The sequence below is a fragment of the Psittacula echo genome (assembly GCF_963264785.1).
Source record: "Psittacula echo genome assembly, chromosome: 15".
NCBI lineage: Eukaryota > Metazoa > Chordata > Aves > Psittaciformes > Psittacidae > Psittacula > Psittacula echo.
The window spans coordinates 4,554,283-4,581,629 of record NC_137751.1 but is presented as its reverse complement, the minus strand read 5'-3'; the positions used below and the strand labels follow the sequence as shown (position 1 = coordinate 4,581,629).

Genomic DNA, 27,347 nt, shown 5'->3' with positions numbered 1-27,347 from the left:
CACTGCCCCACTGCCTCGGCTGGACCTGGTACACTACCTCTTAGGGGGAACAGGGTCTTCCTCGGGAACTGTGGGTGGCTCTTCCCCGGCATCTTCCCAATCCATCATCATCATCTCCATGAAGTTGGTGCTCGACTCCCCCATCTCCCAGCCAGTCAGGGAGATGATTGATGATCGCTCAGAGATACTGAATTCCTGCACAGGAAAAGACTCTCAGACAACAGCCCCACACCCCCAGGGTATCACTTCCCAGCATGCAGACCCGCAGATCACTTCAGATCACTAGTGGGACAGGAAACACCAGGAGAGCAACCTCAGCACACCCTTGGGGTGACGCCTGAGGGTCACCAGGGTTTCACTACTACTGTCACCCCTCTTGCTCAAGAAAGGCAGCAGTCACCCGCTCAGCTTTGCTGCAGCAACGCTACTATGATGGCTTGGGTGCTAGAGGTACAGCGCAATCTCAGTCTCCCTGAAGGAGAACGTGCTCTTTTTCTGCAGGAATTCAAAGTACCTGGCTTTTTAGTGTCCCCTTTTCTCTCTCAGGCTTCACTTTGGTTGCTGGCACAGTTTGACATTTTCTTTTTCTCTCTTCCATCGGCTCTTTTTTCTTCTTTTCCTCCTCAGGAAAGTATTTCTGGATGTGTTTTGGAAGCTTCTGCTTCCTCTTTAACTGTTTATCCTGGAGGGTGACCAAAATGCAACAGCAGGCAGCATTAGTCTGCCCTCTAGAGAGCTGAGCTGTTTTCATTCCTACCCACTCTCTGCCCCTTCTCTTCTGCCTTTCTGTCCACACTGGTTTTCTCCCAGGTTCCTGCAGGCCCCATCTAAGACCCCGTCTGTAATGACCAGGGAGCTAAGTGACCACCAGGCTAGAAACCACCTGGCATCTGGCTATCCCAGCCAAGCCTGGCAACACTGCCAACAGAAACATCCACAAGTAAGGTCTTTGGGATGCTTTGTGAGGCTAAGGGAAGTGAAAAAATGAAAAGGATATTCTCAAACGACACAGTAACCTGCCTCTCTTCATGCAAGCCTCAAAGCAAGTAGTCAGTTGCTAACACACTGTGAGGCATCTTGTGAGAGTTGATATGCACAGAGTGATGCTTCTCTACAGTCCAGTGCAGCACAGCCACTGCAGCAGCCCGTGCCAAGTACCTTTTCATTCTTCTCAATCGCTCTGGCAATGAAGTCCACTGTTCTGATTGCGCCCCCAGGAAATAGTTTCTCTTTCTCCTCCTCCTCCTTCAAGATGGTTCCCTGGGTGGCCAGCAGCTGCCTGCAAAGACACAACAGGGTGTATTGGCAGGAGTGCAGGAGGAGCTGGTTCTGGCATCTTGTGCTTCTGCAGCAGAATGTGCTCTACTTACCTTCGTGGGATCAAGTCCTCAGGGACAGAGAAGACCCCAAGCTCTCAGGCTCCAATGTGCCCAACAGCCCCACTAAATCTCAAGATGCCCAGGCCTAGGCCTTTTCTTGCCAGAGCAATGAGAGGAGCAGGGTCCTATGCCCAGAGATACCCCCAGGTCAGTGCACTGAAGTCTGCTCAGTGCTCTGAACTACAGAGTGCTCACGGGCCCTAGGAGCAGGTTGGGCACTGGAGACACAGCCTCAAAAGACAGAGGACAAGACCCCATGAGAAAAGCCATCCTGCCATTGAGCTCTCTTTGGACCTTCTCTTTTGCCAGCCATAAGGCAGGCATCACCATAGAAGAGGCTTCTTGTTAAGCAGAGGAATCCTCTGCGGTAACTCACTGCAGAACACTGTTGTCAGTAAACAGAAAAGTCAGGGTCATTCCATTCTGAAAGGAAAGCCAGAAAGACCTTCTGCTCCTGGAATGGGCATTGGCAGCCACTTACTCAGCACATCTGCACGCCAGAAGCAAAGAAAGAAATGCTGCCCGCAGTGTCCCAAGAAGCTATGAGGCACTTGCCGTAGACCAAGAAAACATTAGCTAGTGGGACGTGGGATAAACCCCACTCTGAGTTTGTCTAGCCTCTGTGTCCAGAAGAAACACCTCACTCCCAGCACAGGATCCCCCTCACCCATGGATGCAAGTGTCTCACCTGGCAGGGGGCTCACTCCCCTCAGCTTTCTGAGCCTGCTTTGACTTTACAGTTATTGCAGATAACCGATTTGGAGCAAGCTTTGCTTGATGAAGCAGCTGCTTCTTGGCAAGATCCTCTAGAAAACAGGAAAGGAGACAGTTATCTTGGTGGTGTTCTGGGAACGGCGTGCCTGTTGTGTCCCAGTTCCAACATGAGTGACATGCAGTTTTACTAAGCCTTTGGTAACACTGATGAAGGTGACCCTTTCCATCCTGTTGGATGAAAGTCCTGTTTCCTAGGAGGTCTTAGGCCTCTTCCAACATTGTCTTTCCATTCAGCTCCTCAGGCCTACAGTGCACCATTATTCCCTGGGGAAACCCTATTTTGATGGCTTTCTCTCATCCATGTGCTGAGGTGGGGGGTCTCTCTGGGAGATGCTGGTGGTCTCCAAGAGTCATTCTGGAGAGGGGAATCATTTAGCACAAGAGCTGCCAGCTCCTGGATTTCTGGATCCGTCCTATGCACACAGGTTTGCTGCTGGTGCAGGTCCACACAAAAGGCATTACTTCCAAGACACCTGAGAATATGATGGAAAGAAGCAGGGAAGAACTTTACAGTGTTTGCAGCACAGGCTGGGGAGTGGAAGCCCCTGGAAGATGTCCTTCAGCAGCCCCAGTGGCTATTTGTGGGGCAGGGCTGTCTTCAGACCTTGTTCCACAAGGGGTCACTGGAGCTTTCCCATAACGGGTGCAGAGAGTCAAAGGAGGTGCCTCCCCCTCTTCCAGGCATCCTGGGGTAACCTCAGCTCTAATCGCCTCCAGACGCGGAGGAAGGAAAACCTGCAGCCCCCTGCTAGCAACCCTCTGGTCTCTCACCTTTTTTTCCACTACTGTAACCTTTTCCCCTGCCTTCTGGGGTGGCATTCACATGTCCTCTCAGGTCAGCTTTCACCCTTGGCATTTTAGGGACGGTCTCAAGCTTGTACCTGGACAAAGGAAGAAGGCACCAGGCTGAAGAAACGTCGCTGCGTTGTTTCCCAGGGCACCCATCCCAGAGGACCACAGCAGGGACTGCAGCGCCCGGAGGGGCAGGCAAGGCCCCGCCTCCCTGTGCCAGTTGTTTTTCCATCCTTTCTGTGAGAACAGGCATCCTCCCACAAAACCCCCTCGCTGCTTCTGGGGAAACTGATTCCTCTCTTCCTCAGAGCGCAGAGTGCACATGGAGAGCAGTCTAATCCCGAGTGCTCTGATTATCCAGCACCCTTCTGAGTTCTGATCTTGTCCTCCAAAGTTGCTTGTAGAGCCTCACAGGTTAATGCATCTATAAGCATTAAGGAGTCACCTCCTTCTCCTCAGTTGTTGATGGCACGGCACAGTAATGTAGGCACAAGGCAGAGCTCTACAGAACTCCACCAGATGCAAGCTCCTCTTTGGAACAGAAATCACACCTCTATACCTTGCTCCCAAGCAGAAGGCAGCCTCATGCACAGGAAGGAAAAAGAGCAGGAGAAATGTGGTGGAAAATATTGCCTAAATGCCTCTTTAGGTCCCTAGTAGGACAGATGCATAAAGTATTGTCACTGTCCCCTGTTCCTCCAAACAAAATCAAACTGAACAAGAGCAAGCAGGGAAGTCCCTGCCAACACTCTGAAACACTCTGTCCTCAATACCATCCCGAGTGCAGTTCTTGGCCCCTGGCAAGGCAGTTCTCCCAGCATGAGCTCAGGAGGTGCTCACTGCCTCAGTCAAGGGCTGCAGCTGCAAACATACCCTGGTAGAATAATATGCCCCGAAGAGGTCTGGGAGGCAGCAGTGTCATGGGACGAGATGACCAAGTCCCTCATCTCTGGCATCTGCAATGAGGATGGAGACAGATGATGGGACATGGGGACACTGGGAAAGGCTGGCTGCTCAGTCCACCTTATACCAACACAAGCCAAAAGCCAGAGCAGACAAAGGGCTCTGGCCTCAGCAAGCCTTGCTCTGCCTGTTCCTCTGCTCCCTACCCTGAGAGTGGGGCAAGCAGCGCTCCCCACCACCAATGCCGGCTTTTCGTCACAAAGTGAGGCGCCTCCGGGGGTTACCTCTTGCAAAGCCAGACCACCGCCGACAAGGGAAATGCTCTGCAGAGAGCCTGCTGTTCTGTGGGCCGTGAGGAGCCCAAGTGGCTGTAGAGAGCATGGCAGGCCAGGAGGAAGCAGCCCTCAGAACGCATTTCAGAAGCAGCAGGAGTGGTGCTGTGAAAATGAATATCCTACCTCGAGAAGAGCTTGCAACATCTTGTCCGTCCCGTTCAGCCGCTGCAAAAAGTCCGTGTAAAATTTCGTGTGGATGTCTTTGCCCTGGACGATCACCATGCCCACGTCCCTCCAAACGAGGGCAACGTTCTGCCTGTTCTCCAGGCAGACTCGGAAAAGACGTATGGTCCTTTCCATGCAAAGCCGCACTGTGCTTTCGGAGACAGCATTGTCTGAGGCTATCTGAGCACACGGCAGCTGCTCAACATGTTGATGACCTGAAAAACAAGAGAAGGGGAACCCACAAACTTGCAGAGCTGCTGAGCAGGTTACAGTCAAAGGTCTGCAGCTTCCAGGCCTTCAGGCAATACATTGCTCCTGAGTGGTCCAGCTGGTGCAGCGCCTCTCAGGAGAAGCCTGGGCTGTCCCTCGCTGTTAAGAAGTGGAAAGTGAGGTGCGCAGTGGACAGCTATGGTTGTCTGATACAGAAAGGCAAATAGTCTTTGGTGTTTGGTAGGAAGGAGCGCCACGACTGCAGGACAAGGAGGGGAGAAAAGCCCCAGGTGCCACAGCACGCTGCAGGCAGCCAGGCCATTAGAGCCCTGCTATCTGTGCTCTCTTTGTCATTAGAGAGAAACCAACCCCAAACACAGATCCAAGCTCTTGGTGCTCCCAGGGTCCTGCTGCAATGGCAGCAGCAACCAGATAGCAACAGGCATTGTGGTCACTGGGATTTGGAATGAATCATCTTTCCCCCCTGGCTTTAAGGCTGCGAGGAAGAACCCTGGCATTTGCCTGTTTGAGGCCTAGTAAAGCAGAAAGGGGGAGCAAGGGCTGAAATGTAGACTAGATGATCTTTTGAGGTCCCTTCCAACCCTCGGGATTCTGTGGTTCTGTGACACGGCATCAATAGAATGGGAAGGAAACCATTGGAGGAAGCAGGCCAAAGAGCATGTGCTGTTAGGCTGTATTGTCTTCTGGTGACTATTTAAACCAAATCAGTAGGCAGGCTCCTTTCCTTAGCAGGCTGGTTTTGTCGAGCTGGAGCTGTTTTCAGACTGCAGCAGGAGGCTGGCGCTCTGCTCTGGACAGCAGAGCACACCTCCCCGCTCTGCTCAAGGACAAGCACTGCTCCCAGCCTGTCTGCTCACCAGGAATGTCGGTGTGACTGTATCGGAGGCCATGGTCCTGCATAACAGTGTTTGCAAGATGAAACACAGGTCTCACCACTACCAGGTCCTTCTTCTTGCTAGCTACTTGCTCTCTGACAACCGCAAAAGTCCCAAGTCCAGGAATGTGGACATCCTGAAACAGAGGAGATGGTGGATCAGAAGAAGACTTTGAGGGACAGAGGGAAGACTCTTCAGAGAATGGTGATGGTACTTAGTGTCCTGCCCAGACCTGAGGTACAAAGGGGCAAGAGGGGTCTTTGGAAACCTTGGGAGAAGACAAACAGGGCCTTTGCTTTTCCCTCTCGCTCCCCTTCATCCATGAAGAAACTGAAAGGAAGTGCTGACAAGCTGAAAACCATCCTTTGGCTGTCCCACACTTGGAATAAAGCCTAACGTGCCCCAGTCTTCCAAGTTTTGTCATGCATCTCTGACTGTGGGGACTCCAGAAGCCCCAGAAAAAGCCCAGCTCTTTTTCTGACACTGCTCCTGGACCTTACTGTAGACCTGAATGGACACAGGAGGTAGTCTGTGCACATCTGTGCCTTGCAGCATCGAGCTGGGGCATTCCTGCTTTCAAAGGAGGGGGAGAACAATCGTACTCCATAGCAAAGGGCTTCATCAACCTTCACCAGGATGTGAGGGCAGGAGGAGGAGGTCGGTCCCACCTGGTGCAGAGCCAGCTGTTGGCTGAGGTAACATGATGCACTGGCCCAAATCTTAGCGAACTCTGCGAAAACAAGGGGAAGACAAGTCATCCTCGGAGGCACAGAACCCTTCAGCCCACCCCTGTCCAAGGATCCATGCGTTTCTAACACCCATTTTCCAGCTGGTCTCACTAAAGCCCATCAGGAGCCAAAGGACACCTCAGCCTGACGCAGTCCCACAGGACCTGGCAGTTGATGGCCATGCCAGAGCGGGCATGGTGCTGTGCTCCACGGAAGTCTCAGAGGCTCAGGCTGAGCCCTGCTGTCTCCCCAGCAGGGCCAGTTTCCCTGTGTTGCATCTCTGAATGCACAGACTTTGCATGGCCCACGAGCGCCTTCAGCTCTTCCACTCAGACATGAGCTCAGGGCGGGCGATGAGCACCAGCAGGCAAGGAGCAGCCTTTTGGGGCCAGGGGCTTCTGCCTGGGGTGTGCCAGGAGGCAGGGGCCATGTCAGGAAGAGAACCAGGAGTCCTGGCTGCCAAATCAGCCCCTCAGCCCTTAGGGATGATCAAGCAGGTCCCTCCTTGCAGTCACCAGTCCTGAGCAGCCACCCCACAGCCCTCCGGGTTGCCATGCCTCTTTTCAGAGATGGCCTTGACCCGGCAGCACTCATGGAATTGGCACTGAAGGCCTTACCAGAACTCTTGAGCTTCTTAGTTGTTGGAGACAAGTGAGGCTGCAAGAAGCGCTCTTTTGCCATCATAGCTGGGCCCTTGTTCCAGGTCAACAGCTGCAGCAATAGGCTGCCCAGCAGCTTGCTTTCTTCCTGCAAAAAGCCTCCTCCTCTCTGTTCTTCCCCTTCTCTTCCTTCTCTTTCTCCTCTTGTGCCTTTCACCAGTCCCACTGCTGTGTTGCTCCCTCTTTTTGTCTTCTGCTCGCTGCAGAGCAACTCCTCTGGGGCAGAGCATTGGCAAGCACAGCCCCCAGCAGGAGTCCCCGTGGCCTTACCGGGGTTTGTGTGGCAGATGCTCGTCACAATGCAGGTAAGGGGCTGGTCACCTCTGCGGTGTGGGGCTGTCCACTGTAACCCCAGCCTGTTTCACAGAGGGGCTGCACGCAGACCCTGCCAGGGGAGGCTCTGCAGTGGGCAGGGTCTGCAGGGAGCTGCCCCCACCTCACTGCCTCCTGCCCAGGAGGGCACTTCTCCAGGCTGGGGCTCACCCCGGCCATGTGCCCACATAGGATGCCCCATCCCTGGCAGTGCTCAAGGCCAGGTTGGACGGGGCTTGGAGCAAGCTGCTCTAGTGGAAGGTGTGGAACTGTGGCAGGGGTTGGAACTGGATGAGCTTTAAGATCCCTTCCAACCCAAAATGTTCTGTGGTTCTATGGAACACCTTCTACCCTTCCCTGCTTCTTCCTGCCTCTCTTACCTAACATGTCTGCGGTGGGGAGTGGCAGACCCCTCTTGACTGGCAGACCTTTGGCAGGCCATGGCTGCTCACACCTGCTTTGGAACTGGCTGGAACTGTCTCCGACTGACTCAAGCCGAACAAGCCCTCTTTAAAACCAGCTGAAACATCAGTGTGTTTATCAACATAATTCTCATCATAAATCCAGAGAACAGAACTGTACCATCTACTAAGAAGAAAATGAACTCTCTTCAGCCAAACCCAGGACAGCCCAGCAACAGCTTTCAGTCCTGGCACCTTATATGTGGGAGCAGTCACTGGATATTTTCCATTTGGGAGCTGGGCTCTGGGAAGAGTGAACAAGCTTAAAGGACCATAAATTAGCTGAGCAAGCACAGGTTCCCAGTGTTGCTGGGACTGTTCCAGTGCTTGCCAAGGGAAGGTGAGGTCCAGCAACAGCTTTGTGTCCTGGCACCTTCTATGTGGGAGCAGATGGAGCCTGTATTTGTGTGCTAGCTCCTGCACACTTGGAGCTAAGCACTGACACTGTGCTCTGAAAGCCCATGAGGACTTCAGCTGGCTGCTCTGACCAAACCACCAGTTTGTAGACATGTCAGTGTGCACCTGGGAACTGGATGAACGATGTTTGACATCCTTGAGGGCTACTGAAAGGGCTCAGTACTTTTTGAGTTCAGCTTTTTGTAATTTCCCCTGACAATGTGGCTCCAAATGCTGCAGTCTAAACTGAGAAATGCCAATGCAGCACAGAAAGTCTGTGCTGTGTCATTGCTTGGCAGTGTTCTGGAGAGCCAGCTCAGTCGTTACCAGTCAGAAAAGAACAGTTTAACATGACTATGTCTGCTTTTCTTCAGCCTCCTCCACTGTCACCACTTTGTCAGTCCTGTTTACCAGAGGGCATTTTGTCTTTGGCCTTCCTTTTCTGGCTGACATTACCTCTAAAAGCCTGTATTATTACTCTTCTTTACATCCATTGCCAAGTTCAGCTTCACTGTGCCTTGGCCTTCCTGTCCTTGTCCCTACACAACCAGAATATGTTCCTGTACTCTTCCCAGGATACCTGCCCCTGCTTCCACTGCCAGTACATTTCCTTCTTGCCCTTCAGTTTGACCAGCAGGTCATGACTCCCCTAACATGGGGACACCAAGTAATGAGGATTTGGGGAAACCAAATTAAGGGACTGAAGCTCCTTCTCCAGAACCACACACTCAAGGGAACCCATGTAACCCCACCATTGTCGAAAGGGCACCTAGGTGTTTGGGACCTGCCTAGGAACCCTGCTGTTCCCTGGAGACCCAGGCACCCAGGTTCCGCCTAGGAACCCTGCTGTTCCCTGGAGACCCAGGCACCCAGGTTCCGCCTGGGAACCCTGCTGTTCCCTGGAGACCCAGGCATCTGGGTGCTACGCTCTGGGGCCATGGGGTGGTGGTGGTGGGTGCCCCTGCTGCTGGTGATGGCCCCCTGGCTCCCTGGAAACCCAGGCACCCAGCCAAGGGGACCTGGCTTGTGGCAGTGGGTGGCCCTGGTGTTCTGGCTCCCTGGGGTGCAGCCCTGTCTGCTCTGCTTCTCGACCCGCATTCAGCGGGCACGCCTCTGCCGTGACATTACTGGGGCCCCTCTGAACGACCCCCGACATCGCCACTGCCTTGAGGCTCTTGACCGGGCTGCTGTGTCACTCGCCTCTGTCACTGTAGGTGTGTGACAAGACCCCAAGGACACCCACCCCCGGTCCTGACTGCCACCTCCAGCCCGCCAGGGACCTCCACCCCGGACAGAAGCCCAGAGCCCTCTGGGTTCCCCTACCTCAATCAAGGCATTCACACTGACACTGGCCAGGATCTGGGGAAGCTGGGGACCTCTTTCCTAAACAGGAACCCTAGGGACCCTCCCCAGACGAGCACCCTCAGAACTCCCAGCCATGCCAATGTCCCCCCAGTCCTGACCTGGACCCCAGGGACCTCTGGGAACCCCAATCCTGCCTGAGACCCTGAGAATCAGGAACACAGTGGAGACTCCTGGCCCTACCTAGGACCTCAAGAATCCTGAGGGATATCTGACCCCTTCCACTATCCCTAAACCCTGATCAGGTCTCCAGAAGCCCCAGAAACCCCCAGCCCTTACTGGACCCTCCCATCCCTGAACCTGCAACCCCGATCATGTACTCGTGCCAGTGTCCCTGTACTGGTCCAAACATCCCTGTACTGGTCCCAGGGTCGCGGCAGCATGAGGCACTTCAGAAGATTGTAATGGATGCCCTGAATTTTCTGGAGAAGGAGAAGGGCAAGAGTGAGCCTGGGACATGGGACGTGTGAGGGGGTAGGGCTGGGGCCCGGGGGATGGAACGTGGAGGCCTTGAATGGGGAGTGTGATGAAATACAGTGTATATGGAGGTCTGTGGGCTGTAAGGGGATATTTAGGGAATCCTGAGAGTGTATGGGCTTCAAAGTATACAGCTTCTGTGGGTTTCTGAGAGGAGTATTTAGGGATATATGGGCCTCCAGGATGGATGCACAGGGTTGAGGTGAGCTGTACAGGAGATCTGTTGAGGTCTGGAGAAGGTTTATGGGCATCAAAAGTGGTGGTGGGGAGTCATCTCACCTGGTTATCTGGGACATCCCAGAGTCTTTTGAGGTGTCTCTGCAGGAAGCCGTCAACACAATCTGGGTGAAGCTGAGCAAGCTGGAGGAAGGTATGGGGCCAGTGGGGACACACAAGTGGGAATCCCACCCTGGAGAACCCTTGGGACCCCATGAAAGGGGCTATCACAAGGACACCCATCCTGGACGTCTACGTTCCTGGGTCCCCGCACTGGTGGAGAAGCCCCCAGGGACCCCATCAGGGCTGAACAAGGGCTGAGCCCTGACAGCTCATCACAGGGATGTGGATGCCCAGTGATCCCCAGTCTAATGCTGCTTCCTCCCCACTAGCTCCAGCCTGCATCCCCCCCTGTGGTGAGTGTGCATTTCTCTGTCTTGCCACCCCATTCCCAAGTACATCTCCCATCCCTCTACGACCACTATGTCTTTCCATCCCAGGATATCAGCCTGATGCCGGCTTCTTCCAGTGTGCTACCTGCCGCCTCATGGACTGCCAGCTCCCCCGGGACTGCCCAGGTATGGGGCAAAGGACCCAGGCACCCAGGCTGAGGCCCCCGCACACATCTAGGTGCCTCCTTTCCGACATGTGGGCATGCCTGTTGGGCCCATGAGTGCACAAGAGCATGCCAAGGTGCAAGCCTGCTGCAAGCACTTGAGCATGTGCAGTTGCAGAGGAGCATATTCTGCAAGTGCATGAGCAGATGTGCCTCACATGCCTGTCAATGCTCCCAGTGCAGGATGTGCAGGTCCACACAGATGAAGCCATCACACTGCTCTGCGATGCACCCTTTGCCACCCCACCCAACCTGCCCATTACCTGGATGTTTGCCAAGGATGTGAGTTGCACATGCATGTACGCAGACATTCAAAAGGGGACTGGGCATGCACACAGTTGTTCTCTTGGTGTGAGGAGCTACAGGTATTGCCTAACAGTAGATAGGTGTGCTATAAGTAGCATGTGTGTAAGCATGCACAGGATGCAAGCAAATGCTCACTCATGTGAAGGGTGCATGCAAGCAGTAGAGAGGTCACTTGTGGTTGCATATTCACATAAACTTGCATGCCCACATATGTGAAGGAAGTGACTTTTTATAGGATCATAAAGTCACAGATTGGTTTCGGTTGGAAGGGACCTTAAAGCTCATTGAGTTCCAACCCCTGCCACGGGCAGGGACACCTTCCACTGGAGCAGCTTGCTCCAAGCCCCTGTGTCCAACCTGGCTTTGAACACTGCCAGGGATGGGGCAGCCACAGCTTCTCTGGGCACCCTGTGCCAGCGCCTCAGCACCCTCACAGGGAAGAGCTTCTGCCCAAGAGCTCATCTCAGTCTCCCCTCTGGCAGGTTAAAGCCATTCCCCTTGGCCTGTCCCTACAGGCCCTTGTCCCAAGCCCCTCTCCAGGTTTCCTGCAGCCCCTTTAGGCACTGGAGCTGCTCTAAGGTCTCCCCTTAAGGAGCCTTCTCTTCTCCAGGCTGACCCAGCCCAGCTCTCTCAGCCTGGCTCCAGAGCAGAGCTGCTCCAGCCCTCGCAGCATCTCCATGGCCTCCTCTGTACTCGCTCCAGCAGCTCCACGTCCCTCTTGTGTTGTGGCCCCAGAGCTGGATCAGGACTGCAGGAGTCTCCCCAGAGCACAGCAGAGGGGCAGAATTCCCTCCCTTGACCTGCTGCTCACTCTGGGGGTGCAGCCCAGCACACACGGGGGGTCTCGCCTCAAGTGCACATGGCAAGGACATGGGGAGCTTCTCATCAATGTGACCATTGGCTTACGTGTGCTCGTGTGCTCTGCCTGTGCATCCGTGTGTGAAGACACACAGGGCATGACAAGCACATGTGGAACATGAGTTGCATGCACATGCATGAGCAAAGAGTACCAGAAGTGTGAAGGGGACATGACAAGTGGGACATGAGTGCCTTTGCATGCACATTTGTGCTGTTTCAGGTACCTGGTAGACCAGGCTATGCTGACATGTTCCTCCATGCCTCAGCTGCACACACAGGATCTGGCACTGTTTGAGGAGCTGAAGGTGGGTGTGGAGGGACTTTTCATCCTGACCATCCAGGACCCCACTCCAGGAACCATCGCCTGTCACCTGGGTGTCCGTTCTGAGCCCTTGGTCCGCAAGTACTTCTACCTCAACGGTGCGCCCAGACACCTGAGTGCCCTGGGGACAGTGAGCGGTGTGGGGTGGAGTGGGGCCCTGGAGAGCTCAATCCCATGGCGGGGGAGTGCGTGGGGAGCATGAGCAGAGTGGATCCATGGTGGAGTGGGTGTTCCCGGATGCCTGGCTCCTCTGGGGGCAGTGGGACATGTGGGGGGGGAGCAGACACCCCTGACGCCTGGGTCTCTGGGGGCAGTGAGGTCTGTGGCGGTGGGGACACCTGGGCCCTGGGGGCAGTGCCCCATGACCCAAGGTATGTGGGTCCCCGCAGTATCAGGGAGAAGTGTGGAGGCAGAGCAGGGACTCCAGGCTCAGTTCAGAGCTGTGCTGCACTGGCCCCATGACAGGACCTCTAACCACATGGCATTACTGGGACTGGGGCTGGCACTTGGTTCCATGGTGCTTGTGCTGCTGCTGGTGCGAGTCCTCCTGACTTGGTAAACCTTACCCTCCAAATCCCTATGCTTTTGAGGCTGCCCACAGATCACGTTGGGACCCCCAAACCCTGTTGGACCCTCAGTCCCTTGAGATTCCCTACAAACTGGGGGGGACACACGACAGCCGGGTGTCCAAGGGTGTCCATAGCCTGCCAGGACTCCTAAACTCACAGGGCCCCGTTTCCCCCAGGACTCCCATTGTCTTCTGGCCCATTCCAGAACCAGTCCTTTGCACCCAGCACCACTCCAGGCTGCCTTGCTTCCCCCTGATTCCCTAATTGCCCCTGAGATCCTGCCACTTTCCCCCATTTTTCCTATAACCCCCAATGCCCCTTTGGGGTTACAGTCAGTTGACCCAGTTGCCTGCCCCCATACCCATACCTTCACCCTTCACTCCCATGACCCCCTACTTTCCCCTTGCTCCCCCCCAGATGCCCCCTGATACTCCCCCCACCCCGGATGGAGATATTCTCCCCCTTCCTTTCTCCATTCCTCCTTCTGTCTCCCAGGGGCACCCGTCGATGCTGGAGCCCCCCCAGCCGTCAGTGACCACCAGACATCCCACAGACCTGGACAACAGGATCCCCCAGGGGCTTCTGGATACCCGGATTCACCCTAGGAAGGCTTGACACATGGTTCCCCCCCCGAGGACCAGGCTCTGAAGTGGCTCTTCTTGCACTGGGGCTGGCATGTGCAAATTCAAACAGTCTAAAACCAGAAACACAGAGTCTTAAAAATCCGGATTATGTTGGAGATAAGGATCTGGGGTTCTTGGCCTTGCAAACAGGTGTCTGTGGGTTTGCAGACAGAAAACTGGGTACTGGGCAGTGCGTGAGCAGTCCAAAATACAAGTCTGATGTTCCTGACACTGCATTTCAAAGCTAGCGCTAAGGGAAGGTCAGACTGCTACTTGTAGGAAAGCTTTGTCTTGATGCCAGTATCAAAGAAACTAATGTATAATATACCTTTATATGTCATGAGCACTACAAACGTCAAGCTACTTTCTTCTCTGATTGTATGCCTAAAAGCATTTTATCACACGTTTCTACAGATGTTTTAGCCATTATGTCTGTAACGAAATGGCTGGACAGCAGAGGAAGAATGCTGTACTGCTCCTTGAAGAAGAGATTTAAAAGAAACCCTAAACACACAAAAACCATCTTGACTATGACCACTGTATCATCTCCAGTGCTCTATGTTGCCTTTAAATGTACCTAGATTTAACTAGAGTCATTCATAGAATAGTTAGGGTTGAAAAAAACCAACTATATGTATGAAAACCCAGGCTGCAAACGCACAGGATACACACATCAGCGCATCCAGTCCCAAGCAATTGGTCCAATGCTTCTGTCCCTGGGGTTGACATTCCAGCTGCATTTAAATCTGCGGTGCTGCCAGTGCTGGTTATGGCTGAGGAACCTGAGCTGCAGCCTCGGCGCTGAAGCCCCAGCCTGTACCCCCCTATCCCACAAAGGCCAGTCCTGACCGGACCTGCAGTCATCTTAGCACAGCAGAGCCACTGCGGGCTCCTGCTGGAGGCTGCAGCTCACGTTTCTCATCCAAGTAAGAACAACATTTCCCATTAGGAACACACTGTGGTTTTGTGATCTCTGCCTATTTCTTCTGCTGAGAACAAGTGGACTGGTGGGGTGGTAGGGTGGAAATCACAGTCCTAGCAGTCACAGGCTTGGCAGATGTCTATATGAAACAAAGAGTGCCCAAGAAGGCAGTGGAGGGCTTGGGGAGCACCTGAGGGCATTCAGAGGGCTCTGGCATGAAAATGAAAGCGAATGTAAGACACTGGGATATACTGCAAACAAAAGGGGGGGCTCTGGTTGGCACAGAGACTCTGTCCTCTGGCCTTTTCATTCCCCTCCATGTACTCTCCATTCCCTCATGTGCCACTGCGGTCCCTTCCATTCTTCTCTAGGCATGCTCAGGATCTCTCTGTTCCCTTCTGTGGACTCTCAATTACTCTCCATTCCCTTGTGAGTGTTTGTAGGTCCACTCTGCTCCCCTACCTGTGCCTTGGAACCCCATAATTCTCATGCATGCATGCTCATATCTCCTCTACCTCCCTTTGTGCACCCCCCAGTCCCTGCCATCCTTTCTGAGTGCCTTACATCCAAACTATGTCCCTGCTACATGCTTTCAAATTCCCTTTTGGGTGCTTCTAGATCAACTTGAACTCATTCTGTTCACTTCAAAGCACTCTCAGATGCTCTCCAGTCCTCTCCAGCTGCTTTCATATCCTCTCTGTTCCCCTTATGGTTCTCTCTTGGAACTACTCCGTTGTGCTCCCTGCACAAATAGATCCCCTCAGTTCCCCCTTACATTTTCAAGTGTCCTCCATTTCCCTCTGTATGCACCCAGATCTCCTCTGATCCCTCCTCAAATACTTAGATCTCCTCTGTTCCTTTCAGTGTCCGCATAGGGCTGACTTCTCCCCTCTGTGCATACTTACATCACTCTTTCCCATGACAAGCACCACTCAGATCCCCACCAACACCCAGATCCTGCCCATCCCTTCTGTGCGTGCTCAGTTCCTATGGGCTCCACTGTCAGATCCCTTCCAGTCCCTCTGTGCACCCTCAATTCCCCTCCACCAGCTGCTCCAAACACTGTCCCACACCAGTCAGTCTCTCTGGGAGCCTCGGGGCTGCTCTGACTTACCCACCAAGAACTAGGCTGAGATTGTCAAAAGCACCTTAAACAAGAACCAATTGACCTGGCAGCACCCATCTGTTCTCCACGCTGGTTGATGACTGGCATTCAAGTGTTTATTGACTAAGCTGCACTCTTCAAAGCTCCCAGATATGCTGTTCCCAGGGGAAATTCCATCCAAGGAGCTAAGCACTCACAGAAGAGACCATTCCAAGGACTCTTGCAGGCAAGGGGGTTATTTTCTTCGCAGCTCAGGAAGCCGTGCACCTAGAACCACAGGCACCTTCGACTCTGCTTGTGTTTTATAAGGGCACAAAGAAAACCCAGCCTGATTTGCTCCTTCAGGACAAAGGAAGCCAGGAGTGGGTGTAGGACACACTCACTCCACCCACAGCAGAGAGCACTACAAATGCCTCTGTGAGCCGTGCCATTCCACAGCTTTGGGCTCCAGACGGCATTCCCGCATGGACACCATGGGTGAGTACAGGGCTGGGAAGCGGGGTGCTCCTTGCTAGCAATGGGAGGAGCACAGTTTGGGCAGCTCAGCAAGAGAGACTCACATATGGATGGGGAGCAATGGCACTGGTGCCCTCTGAGGGCATCCTGACCTGCCACCCCTTCAAACACTAGCAGCTTGTGCCCTGCCTTCTGGCTCACCCCAGCCAGTCCCCTGCTTTAGGGGCCAGGAATGAAACTTGGCTCTGCCAGTTGTTGGGTCCTTTGCTCCACCAACAAATATCTCACACAGGACCTTCTGGAAGCTGGTCAAGGGGAAGAGGCAAGGTTGTCTACTCCTTGAGCAAAAGAGTAGAGGCCTTTAGGCAAGCTTTCCAGCTTGCACAGACCAGTCTGATGCTGCCTGCATGCTTGGTACACTTGGTCCTGTTACACGGTGTGATGCTGAAGCCATGGGATTTCCTGCCTCTCTAGAGGGAGGGTCACATCTCATCTTGTCTCTATGTTTTCCCTTCCTAGCAGTCCAGTGCCTTCTACTCCTTGCTTGTGTGCTGGTCTTGGCTGCCCCAGGCCACTCCATGCTTGCACAAACCCTAAACGTCTTCAAGAAACCTCCCTCCAACACTTCGGCCAGTGCTCTGAAGAAAACCAGTATGTAGCATTCTGTAGGCATAGCAGTGCTCTCACCAACCCCTTTCAGTGCCTTGGTCTGGGTCAGCCCTGGCTGATGAAAAGCCTCAGCCCATGCTTCGGGCCAGTGGAGGCTTGATAAAGTGGAACTCCTACCTGGGAGAGGGTGTGCTATGATGCCTCAGATCCAAAAACCACCTCCATAATGTATACAAGCAGGAAGGCTGGAGAGAAGTGGCATCAACCCCAGGCTTTGCTCAGCTGGAAAGAGGAGCTCTGCCTATCTGGCAGGATGATGTTAACTGCAGTGGGAGGTCCTGCAGTCAGCAAGCTGAAGGCATGGGGACACCACACCTGCAAGTACATGGGGGAACCCAGTGTTGTGTGCTCACATACAGCCAGCTCCAGGTGGGGAAGGGGCCTACACCATCCCCAGCCCTGGCCCTGCTCCACGATGGTAGATATGAGGAGGTGTACCCAATGCAGGCTGCAGTGCTGTGTATGTGTGATGTGTGTGTGTGCACTTTGCAGACTGGTTAAGGGTGTCTGTGTGCTTGAAGGGTTACTTGTCGCCTGTTCCCTTGGTCACACGCAGGGGCAAGGTCCTCTTCACCTTCCCCACAATGTGACGCTGTTTTAGTGACACAACCCCATTTTCGGGAGACCCAAAGCTGCCCGCTAGTGTCCACTGGTGTCCTGGCTTGATACCAGCATAGCCCCGTGTGTCTGGGATCTTTCACTGGGGCTGCCTCCTGTTAGGTGTCCCAGATGGCAGAGGAACAGAGGCTGAGGCTAACATACTCTCACCTCCGGCTAAGCACATTGACCTCTCTAGGCTGGGACAGCTGGTTATCCGCCAGGTACGCTGGCCAGATGTCCCTGTATCCTGCCACAGGGTGAAACATGGTCTTGTTTTGTTGCATAGGGTCTTGTTAAATCACCCTCTCTCCTGCCCCAGGTTGGCCTAAGGACTGCAGTGAGGTCTCTGCTGGCAGCCCCAGTAGTGTCTACATCATCCAGCCCACAGGACTGGACCCCATCGTGGTGTACTGCGAAATGAATATGACACATGGGGGCTGGACAGTCATCCAGAGGAACCGGCAGAGCACAGAGATCACCTGGGCTGAGTCCTGGAGTACCTACAAGTACGGCTTTGGGGATGTGCACACCGAGTACTGGCTGGGCACTGAGTACATCCATCACATCACCAAGCAGAAGGTTTACCAGGTCAGATTTGTCATCCAGGACTCCTCAGACAACATCCATTTTGCAGACTACAACCTCTTCAGTGTAGAAGATGAGTCCCACGGCTACCGGCTGAGGCTGGGCTCCTACGCAGGGACAGCAGGGGATGCCATGGACTCAGACAATCCCAGGAAGGTGCACAACAACATGAAGTTCTCCACTAAAGATCGGGATCAGGACACTTACAGAGGGAACTGTGCCTCCCGCTATGGGGGTGGGTGGTGGTATTCAGCCTGTTATTCTGTACGGCTGAATGTCAAGGGGGGCATAACATGGGGCAGCCTGTGCAAAGGGAACTGTAAAGCTTCTGCCATCCTCATCAAACCAGCTCTGTACCATTAGTACTCTTTCCCCCTCCTCTCTGCATTGGGCAGACATGGGGGGCCATTTTGCTGGCTTGGGGTGAACAGGCTTTTTCCTGTATATAAAAAGCTGTTTTCTTTTCCTGTTCTCTTGAAAAGTACCAAAGTTCCATGTTTTGTCTCTGGCCTTTCACCTGTGGTGGGTTTGTAGGGATCATTGATAGGACAAGTCTTTAGAAATGCTGTGGTTTCCAAGCATGTTCCTTTGGGGAGAAAACTGTGCTCTGAAACCTAAAACCCTCCTGATCCAGCCAGGACTTATTCTCTTTTTGCTTTGTGGGTATAGATAACTTCAGCAGAAAACTATCAGTCATCACTAGCTAACCTGCTGTAGGATGCTCTGAGCCCAGGCAGGCCATGTACACACCGTATCCCTGCCGTGGTCTCTGTTCATCCTGCAGAATAAAATTGCTTTCAGAACCTGCACAGACATAACAAATGTTCTTCTCTGTTTGGCAGCTTCTCCCTGCCAGTTTCATGCCAGGAGCAGACCTGAGGCTCCTGCTACAATAAGACTTCCAAAGGGAATTCTTTTCATAAGGCTCATGCCACTCCCACATGCCCTTCCCAGCACAGTCCCACCTCAGCAGGCTTGCACCATGGCCACTGGGCAGGTTGTGTGAACGTGGGTCCAGCTAATGGGGAATGAGGTGCCATCCCCAAGCCCACGTGCTCCCTGGCCAAAACACAGGCATGGATCACCCATGGCCACCCAACATCACCGGCTCCAGGGTGGGGAAGCTCTGGCCATGCAGCAATCAATGTGCTGCCGCCCCCAGGAGCCCCACAGCCCCTTGTCTCCACTGCAGGAAGCCCAGACTGAGTTCCATGGGGCTGCCCCAAGACCCCCTCTCCCCACCCTGTGTTGTCTCAAAGCATCACACCCACCCCATGGCAGGAACCCCCCTCCTGGTGACTTGAAACCCCTCAGGGGCTTCCTGATCCCACCACCCCCTTGCTCCAGGATGGAGCTGGGACTCCAGCTCCCCCAGCCATGGCACGGAGCAGTGCAAGGAGACAGTGAGTCTCAGAGAGGGGATGCCCCAAATAGCATCCCCCCACCATGAACATGATGCCCCCTCAGCATCCTCCATTGCCCCAGGACCTTGACTGCTCCTGTGTGTGTGCAGTGACACTGTGGCAGGTAGGCACAAGGCAGCCAAGTCTGGCTCCAGGGTTTATTGCAGCTGACTTCTCCCACCGCGGGTAGCAGAGCTGTGGGGTGTAGGAGGCCCAGGGAGGGAGCAGGGCCTGAGCAAAGCAGGGATACACCGATTGCACAGGGAAGGGAACTTGCACTGTTTCCCTCTGCCCAGGACAGGAGCGGGTGCACCCACCCCAAACCAATGCCTGCACCCCAGCGCAGGCCAACACCACGGCACTGAGTGAAGCTGCTCCAGGCAATTGCTCTTGAGCCCCAGAGCCACTGTGTTTCAGCTGGTGCTGGTGCAGAGGCTATGGGCAGAGCAGGACACACACTGGGACTGGCACAGAGCTGCTGGCAGGCACAGGAATGGGGTGCTGAGCTGGGGACGGTGGCACTCTCCCAAACTCCCGGGAGGCTGGGCACTGCGGCACGGTCAGCACACATCTGTGGGTTTGACCAGGATGAGGGAGGATGCGCAGTCGCCATTATCGCAGAATCCTGGCCAAAGGATGCGGTTTTTGGCATTGAGCAGGACATTCTGGCATCTGTCGTACCACCAGCCCCCGTAGCTGCTGGCGCAGTTCCCACTGTACTGGTCCTGGTCCTTGTCAGTTGTGCTGAACTTCATGTTGTCATGGATGCCCCCCTTCTTCGGGTGATAGAGGGTCAGATAGTCATCCCCTTCACCAGAATACCGGCCCAGCCTCAGTGGGTACCCACTGGCCTCACTCTCCACCCTGAAGATGTCGTACTCAGCAAAATGGGTGATGTTGGCTTTATTCCGCACGATGAAGCGGACCTTATAGGTGCCCTGCTGTGTCAGCAGGTGCAGGTACTCAGTGCCCATCCAGTGATCGCCCTGCACATTCCCAAAGCCATACTTGTAGGTGGTCCAGGATTGCTTCCATGTGAGCTCAGTGTCATGAGAGTTTCTCTGGACAACAGTCCAGCCCTTGCCTTCGGTGTCCATGTCACACCACACCACGCGTGGGGGGGACCGTGCTGGCTGGATGACGTACACCCCACTGGGGCTGTTCTTGCGAAGATGGCTGCAGTCTGCGGGGAACCCTGCGGCAGCAGCAGTAGCAAACACAGGTTGGGGTGGGAGAGAGAAGGGTCATGTGAGTCTTTCAGCGTAACAAGAAACTCCTGCAGGGAATGAGGGCCCAGGACAAAAAGGGCTGGTTTATCCGTGGTCTATTCGATAGCATAGAGTGGCGTTTCCACTGGTTTATCCATAGGGCAACCAAAGGTCTCTAAGACAATGGTCCTGGTAAGAGACCTAGGATCTATCTATCATGACTTTCTATTTCATTTGGAGCCTTCTGATGCATCTGGCCAAGAAAAAGGGGAAAAAAGTCTTCCTGATGCCAGTGATGTCCTCCAAGTACATCTAGCCCTCACACAAGGCCCTTGATATATTGAGCTGCAGTTCTTGAAATGATCATAAGTGCCCAAAAATGCTCCACTGGATGAGGATATGTAATTAAAATTGATGTTTTCTCTAGAATCATGGCATTGCAAAAGAAGGCCAAGTTTCTCCTTCATAGGGGCCTCTTCCATCAGCTTGTTGCAGTTTATCTGCTGGCAGGACTGATCTGTCATGACTTACTTGCCAAACTAATTTGCTGTCCAATGTGATTTTCTTGGTTTGTATCTGATGAGGGACAATTTGGTGTGGGCAGTTCCAATTCAGCACAGGAATTTCTGTTTCCCTTGGGCACACTGCTCTTGCAGGGAGTGCAACCCCCCCCTTGCGGGGAGGCAGGGAATACGCCTAATCCGACTAAAATAAATAAAAGAAGATGCTGGGAGGATCTCCTAGAACTGAAGTATAAAATGACACAAGCATCACAGAGCAATCCTGCCAAGTTATGGTGTTTGGACAGAAACCCCTTGGTTTCAGCATGAAGCCACCAAGGAGGTGAGGATGGTGTCACACTGCTTACCTTACAAACCATGGCCCAGGGGTTTCTGTGTATGCATCAGCCTGGGTGCATGATGGCCTTCCTAGCACTTAGAAGACCTGAGAGTCAGTGCTGAGCTGAGGAGACACTGTCCTGCTCCGCATCTTGATGCCCAGCCAGTGTTCCCCACACACACTCCATACTCACCACTCCGGGAGCTGGCAGTGGGTGCCGCTGGGCCAGCACTTGCACCAAGGAGAAGCATCGCCACCACTGTGGGTAGGAGGAAAAGGTCCCCATGGAGCAAACTAGTTCTAGCCTGGAGCCCTGGGAAGGGAAGGAAAGGGCCCAGCACCGTTAGGATCCCTGAGCAGCCCCCTCTGCTCCTGCCAACAGCCCCCGTGGAGCTGGGATGAGGGAAGGCAGAGCCATGGGGCACAGGCAGGAGCAGGGAGCTCCCAGGGGTGATGGGAGCTGCAGCTTCAGTGCAGGCTCAGCCCCTGCAGGGCTGAAGCAAGGTGAGAAATGGCTTTGTCACTTTTCCAGTCAATCCCTTCCCTGTACCGTACAGTAACCTGCAGATCTGTTCTTGAAACCTACAGCCCAGGAGTACCTAAGAGGACAGTGACACAGCTAGATCTGGGGAGAGTAGTCTGCTGGGGAGGAGGATTGCAAAAAAAGTTCTATCTGGAGTAATCATGCTTAAGCCTGTTATACAAACCACTCCAGCCCAATGACAGCTAGTGAGAAACCAGAGCCAACAGATGGGTCCTGTTGCACAGATACCAGCTCCCAAGCAGACAGGAGGAAGTCTTACAGTGACACAAGCCCAAACCCTCTGTGCTGGCCACCAGCAGACTCCTACCACTTGCACTAGCTCAGTTACTGGGGCAGATGCCGTCACACCTGGGGAAGGAGCCCTATGCAACCACATGTGCCACATGCATTGGTCAGAAAGGGAAATGACCATGCGGAAATCTAGGTCTCCACATTAACCTCCCTTGACAGGACATGAGAATACAGGGCACAGGTAGCATGGGGAAAGCATAGGCTAGCACCAAGCATGTGTGTCATTTGGTGCTTTCACCTTGTGTCCCTTCTGCTACCATAGTGCCTCACAGCATGCATCACCCAGGCAAGATCATGGCTGCTGTCCTGCTTGCCACCTTGTGCCTCTGTATACTCACCCCAGTCAGGTCTTGTTTGAGCCCAGCACCACACATGAATTAAGTGTGCTGCTGGGAAGATAACTCACCCATCACAACAGCACAGCTGAGCGGAGAGCCGGAACCCAGTGGTGCACCCTCCCATGCTGAGTTATCCACAGTGGCTTTATAGGCACTGCACACACCCACTTGTGTTCACACTTGTTATTTGTAAAGGCACAAGGAGGCACTTGCAGACTGTGACTCGAGCAGTTTTCAGATCTCATGACAGCAGCGCAGCTAAACCCCTTGAGGACAGAGAGGCATGCCCTTCCAGCCAGAGAAGTATAAAGTAATACCCTCCCTGATGAGGGATTTCAATTATTGACTGGCCCAGTTACACAAACACTACACGTGAATTGCTCACTTGGAGCAAATTTTGGAGAGCCATGATCAAACTGAAGTGGTGAGACCCAGCTTTTTTAAGGACATACACACAGTAATTAGCAAAGAAGGAAATATTAAGTCTCCTATGTGTGCAGTCCCAAAGGTGACCTTGGAAAGATGAGGGCAGGTCCTCAAGAGACATGCCTGCTCACTAACTGGTGCCAACTAACCATTGGCAGGTTTCAGTATCGACGAGTTAAGTCATTGGGTTGGAACCAGGGTGCAGCAGCCAGAAGTCAGTGTCCTCTGGCACCCCAATCTGCATGCTTTGAGTAGAGGGCAAGGGCTCCAGGTAACAAGCAGATGACTGTAGGTCCCTTCACCTTCACCACTCTCCTTTCCAATCTCTGTCTTTGGCCTGGTGAGACCCTGCAGATCCCCAGAAATGTTGACCAGAGGTTGTTCCCTTTGCAGGAATAAAATCTCAGGATTGGTTGTCTGGGAGGACTGTACAGACAGCTCCAGCACTTTGTCAAGCCAATGTCAAGAGGATAAAGATGTTTGCATAAAGATGTTTGTTCAAGAGGACAAAGATGTACTTTCTTCTCCTGTGTTGGTTTCAGTAGCTTGCTGATCAGATGTCTTCTTTATGGCAAGCCAGTCTCCAGCTGAGGCTCCCACCAAACCTCTGTACTGCAGGAGCCCACATCAGGCAATGCAACTTGCAGGTCTGGATGGGCAGCAGCATCCAGACCTCTCCAAGGTAAGGGATCCGTGGATCAACTTACATCTGAATGCTTACATGACACCCCTGCTTGCTCAGCTAGAGGTTGGGAGCCCTTGTCTGCAACCTCATTTATTTCTCATATTCCAGTGGATGGTCTTCAAAGTTGTCACAGGTTTTTTGATTCAGGCTAATGTTGGACCTCTTTCTAAGAAGGCAGCTGCAAAAGGACTTCTGAGAAGATACAGGCTGGAAGCAGAGCTAAGCCCAATTACCAGTGGTTGCGCTCCAGAGAGGCAGAACAAAGGGCACCACGGGCTCAAGGGAGGAGGATGAAGGTACAGGCAAGCTCTCTGGGAGCAGCAAAGGCTGGCTGCTCCCAATGGGCAAGGAAGTCAGAAACCAAAGATGCACCCCATGGAGGCAATGCCCGCATTGGCAGAGCTCCATCCTAACAGGTCTGAGAAGAGCAAGCAGAGCTGAGTGTTGGCAACAGCTCCAGGCAAGGCAAGTGGCCAACTGGGTCTGAGATCCCAGACAAAAGGACACAATGCAAAAGGCAGGGCTGGAGATAAATCTACACCATGAATCTATCCATCCAGGAAACAAGCTATCTACAGTGTATGTCTAAGATCCATCCAGAAAACAAGGCCAGAGAGGAAACTGGAGACCAGTACTGACAGCCCAGTGCTGAGCAGGCACCATGGGCCTAGGTGAGCAGTGGATGTGGTCTACCTTGACTTCAGTAAAGCATTTGACACAGTCTCCCACAGCATCCTCACAGCTAAACTGAGGAAGTGTGGTCTGGATGGTCGGGTGGTGAGGTGGACTGCGAACTGGCTGAAGGACAGAAGCCAGAGAGTTGTGGTCAGTGGGGCGGAGTCCAGTTGGAGGCCGGTATCTAGTGGGGTGCCTCAGGGGTCAGTACTGGGACCAGTATTATTCAATATCTTCATCAATGACCTGGATGAGGGAATTGAGTGTACTGTCAGCAAGTTTGCTGATGACACTAAGCTGGGAGGAGTGGTTGACATGCCAGAAGGCTGTGCTGCCATCCAGCGAGACCTGGACAGGCTGGAGAGTTGGGCTGTGAAAAATGTGATGAAATATAACAAGGGGAAGTGTAGAGTGTTACATCTGGGTAGGAACAACCCCAGGTTCCAGTACAGGTTGGGGAATAACCTATTAGAGAGCAGTGAAGGGGAAAGGGACCTGGGGGTCCTGGTTGACAGGAGGATGACCATGAGCCAGCACTGTGCCCTTGTGGCCAAGAAGGCCAATGGCATCCTGGGGTGTATTAGAAGGGAGGTGGTCAGTAGGTCCAGAGAGGTTCTCCTTCCCCTCTACTCTGCCCTGGTGAGACCGCATCTGGAATATTGTGTCCAGTTCTGGGCCCCTCAGTTCAAGAAGGACAGGGACCTGCTGGGGAGAGTCCAGCGCAGGGCAAAGAAGATGATTAAGGGAGTGGAGCATCTCCCTTATGAGGAAAGGCTGAGGGAGCTGGGTCTCTATAGTTTGGAGAAGAGGAGACTGCGGGGGGACCTTATTAGTGTATATAAATATATAAAAGGGGAGTGTCATGAGGATGGAGCCAGGCTCTTCTCAATGGCAAACAATGATAGGACAAGGGGTAATGGGTATAAACTGGAACACAAGAGGTTCCACTTAAACTTGAGAAGAAACTTCTTCTCAGTGAGGGTGACAGAACACTGGAACAGGCTGCCCAGGGGGGTTGTGGAGTCTCCTTCTCTGGAGACATTCAAAACTCGCCTGGAAGCCTTCCTGTGTAACCTCATCCAAGTGTTCCTGCTCCAGCGGGGGGATTGGACTAGATGATCTTTTGAGATGCCTTCCAATTCCTAATGTTCTGTGATTCTGTGTGAAGGTCCAATTTGGTCTGGTCACTGGCAATTACATCCTGCTGGTGCACACAGGGTGATGACAGTAGCAGTTAATCATGAAAGAGCAAATCCCACCAGCCTGGCTGGCTTATCTCATGCCTCATGGGCCCTCTGGCTTTTGCTGCAGCCCTCTGGGCTTACCAAGTGGCTTCTCAAAGCACGTTCTGGTGCAGGCAGCTTTGCATCTAGCACAAGGCCTGGTGTCATGGCTTTGCTCCTGCAGATATGCAGAGGCATAAGGACTGGGGAGGGAGCTTTTCAAAGAACCAGAGAAGCACAGAGACCAGGAGGACCACCAAATGCCTCTGAGCTGATCTCAAGGCCAAAGCAGTGCCAACTTAGAACGGATTGCTTAGGGTCACGTCTGGCTCAATAGTGAAACTGTCAAGGAATGGAGTTCCCACAACTTCTCTTTCTCTCCGCATACCCCAGTCTTCGAACACCCTTAGGCTGATTTTTTTCTTTTCTCTGATTTCCCTCCCTTCCTTCATGTCCATTGCCTCCCATCTCATCCCTGTGCACCTCCAAGGAGAACCATGGAATCACAGGAATCACAGAGTGAGAGAATAATTTAACTTGGGAGAAATCTCTGAGAGTTCAATCCATGCTCAAAGCAGATCTAAAAAACCAGGTCCTTGTCCAGTCAACTCTTGAATACCTCTAAGGGTAAAAATCCCACAGCCTCTCTCTGGGACCATGTTCCAGTATTTGACCAACTTCATGTTAAAAAAGAAGTCCCTAATTCTAACTGGAATTTCCGTGTTCCAGTTTAGACCCATTGCTTCTCATCCCATCACCATGCACATCCTTGAACAGTTTGGCCCTGTGCTGTCTGCATGCTCCTGTGAGGGAGAGGTAGTCATCAATAAGACTTCCCTGCTGCCTGCTTTTCTTCGGGTGGAGCAGGCCCAGCTCTCCCAGATTATTCTGACACATCCTGAGTTCCAAGCCCTTGACCAGCCTGGTTGCCTCCACTGGATGTGCTCCAGTATGTCAGTATGTTTCTTGAAATGAGGGGTCTAAAATGAGACACAGTGCTCTAAGAAGCTTCACTCTGCCTGCTCCCAAGGAACAAGGGACAGGACAAGAGGAACCGGCCTCAAGCTGCACCAGGGCAGGTTTAGATGGAGCTGAGGAACAATTCCTGCCCCAAAAGGTGCTCAGGCATTGGAACAGGCTGCCCAGGGCAGGGCTGCAGTCACCGTCCCTGCAAGTGTTCACACACCGTGGAGACGAGGCCTCAGTGCCATGGGTTAGTGGTGGCCTTGGCAGTGCTGGGATAAAGGTTGGACTGGATGATCTGAAAGGTCTTTTCCAACCAAAGTGGTTCTCTGATTCTAATTCCATGCTGTAAGCAGTCCTATAGCAGAGAGGGACTTGAAGTGAAACCATTTTACACCAGTGTCACACCACAATTCCCAAAACTCCCTTGTGATGGCTGTGAGGGCCATGTGCCGGGGGGAGACCGCACCAGGCATTGCGCAAGAGGCAGCATGGTGATGGTCAGCCAGGCACGTCAGCAGGCACATGGAGTGGCGCTTTCTGAAGCTAGGTGCGCAGTTTCCCAGGAACACTAGAGTACCTCTTCTCTGAAGAGTCTAATGGGGTCCCCAGTGGCCCCACGCCTGCTCTGGAGAGTGATCTACACCTGATGTTTGATTTCCACCCAGGAGGGGGAATGTCATTTGGGTATTTACTTACGAGTTGAAATGTGCAGAGGTGCCCAGAGGATGCCGTTCCCTGGGGAAACCCTGCCAGTGGAGGGGGCAGCCGGGCACTGTAAATCACAGGTTTGGTTTAAGGCATTTGCTTATTGGCATCAAATTATTTGCTTTGCCTCTGAAGAAAGCTCTTCACCTTTGTGAGATGCAGCCTCCATTCTCTGAGGACGTACCACTTCATGATGCAGAGCAAATAAGCCTTTAAACCATTAGTTCTGTTGCCAACCAGAGGACAAGTGGTTGCGTCTTGTGCCTCCACCCCCTCACCTACTGAGCCCTATAACTTTCAGGCTGGACACCCCTCCAGCCAGGCCAAAGCCACTCAGCTTCCCGCTC

At 53.3% G+C, this 27,347-nt stretch overlaps 1 protein-coding gene and 1 pseudogene across 2 annotated transcripts; one reads left to right on the top strand and one right to left on the bottom strand.

Moving 5' to 3' along the window:
- The first annotated feature begins 15,850 nt into the window (after positions 1 to 15,850).
- LOC308227581 (fibrinogen-like protein 1-like protein pseudogene) lies at positions 15,851 to 18,059 on the top strand (annotated as a pseudogene). Its single transcript has 3 exons — positions 15,851 to 15,863; positions 16,362 to 16,493; positions 17,431 to 18,059. The product of its transcript is annotated as a fibrinogen-like protein 1-like protein pseudogene (transcript).
- Positions 18,060 to 19,659: 1,600 nt separating this feature from the next.
- LOC308227580 (fibrinogen-like protein 1-like protein) lies at positions 19,660 to 27,192 on the bottom strand (the record flags this gene model as incomplete). Its single annotated transcript, XM_080630266.1, has 4 exons — positions 19,660 to 20,294; positions 21,341 to 21,460; positions 22,389 to 22,474; positions 27,185 to 27,192. 4 exons carry the CDS (start codon positions 27,190 to 27,192, stop codon positions 19,660 to 19,662), a joined length of 849 nt encoding a protein of 282 aa, XP_080486392.1.
- Positions 27,193 to 27,347: the final 155 nt, after the last annotated feature.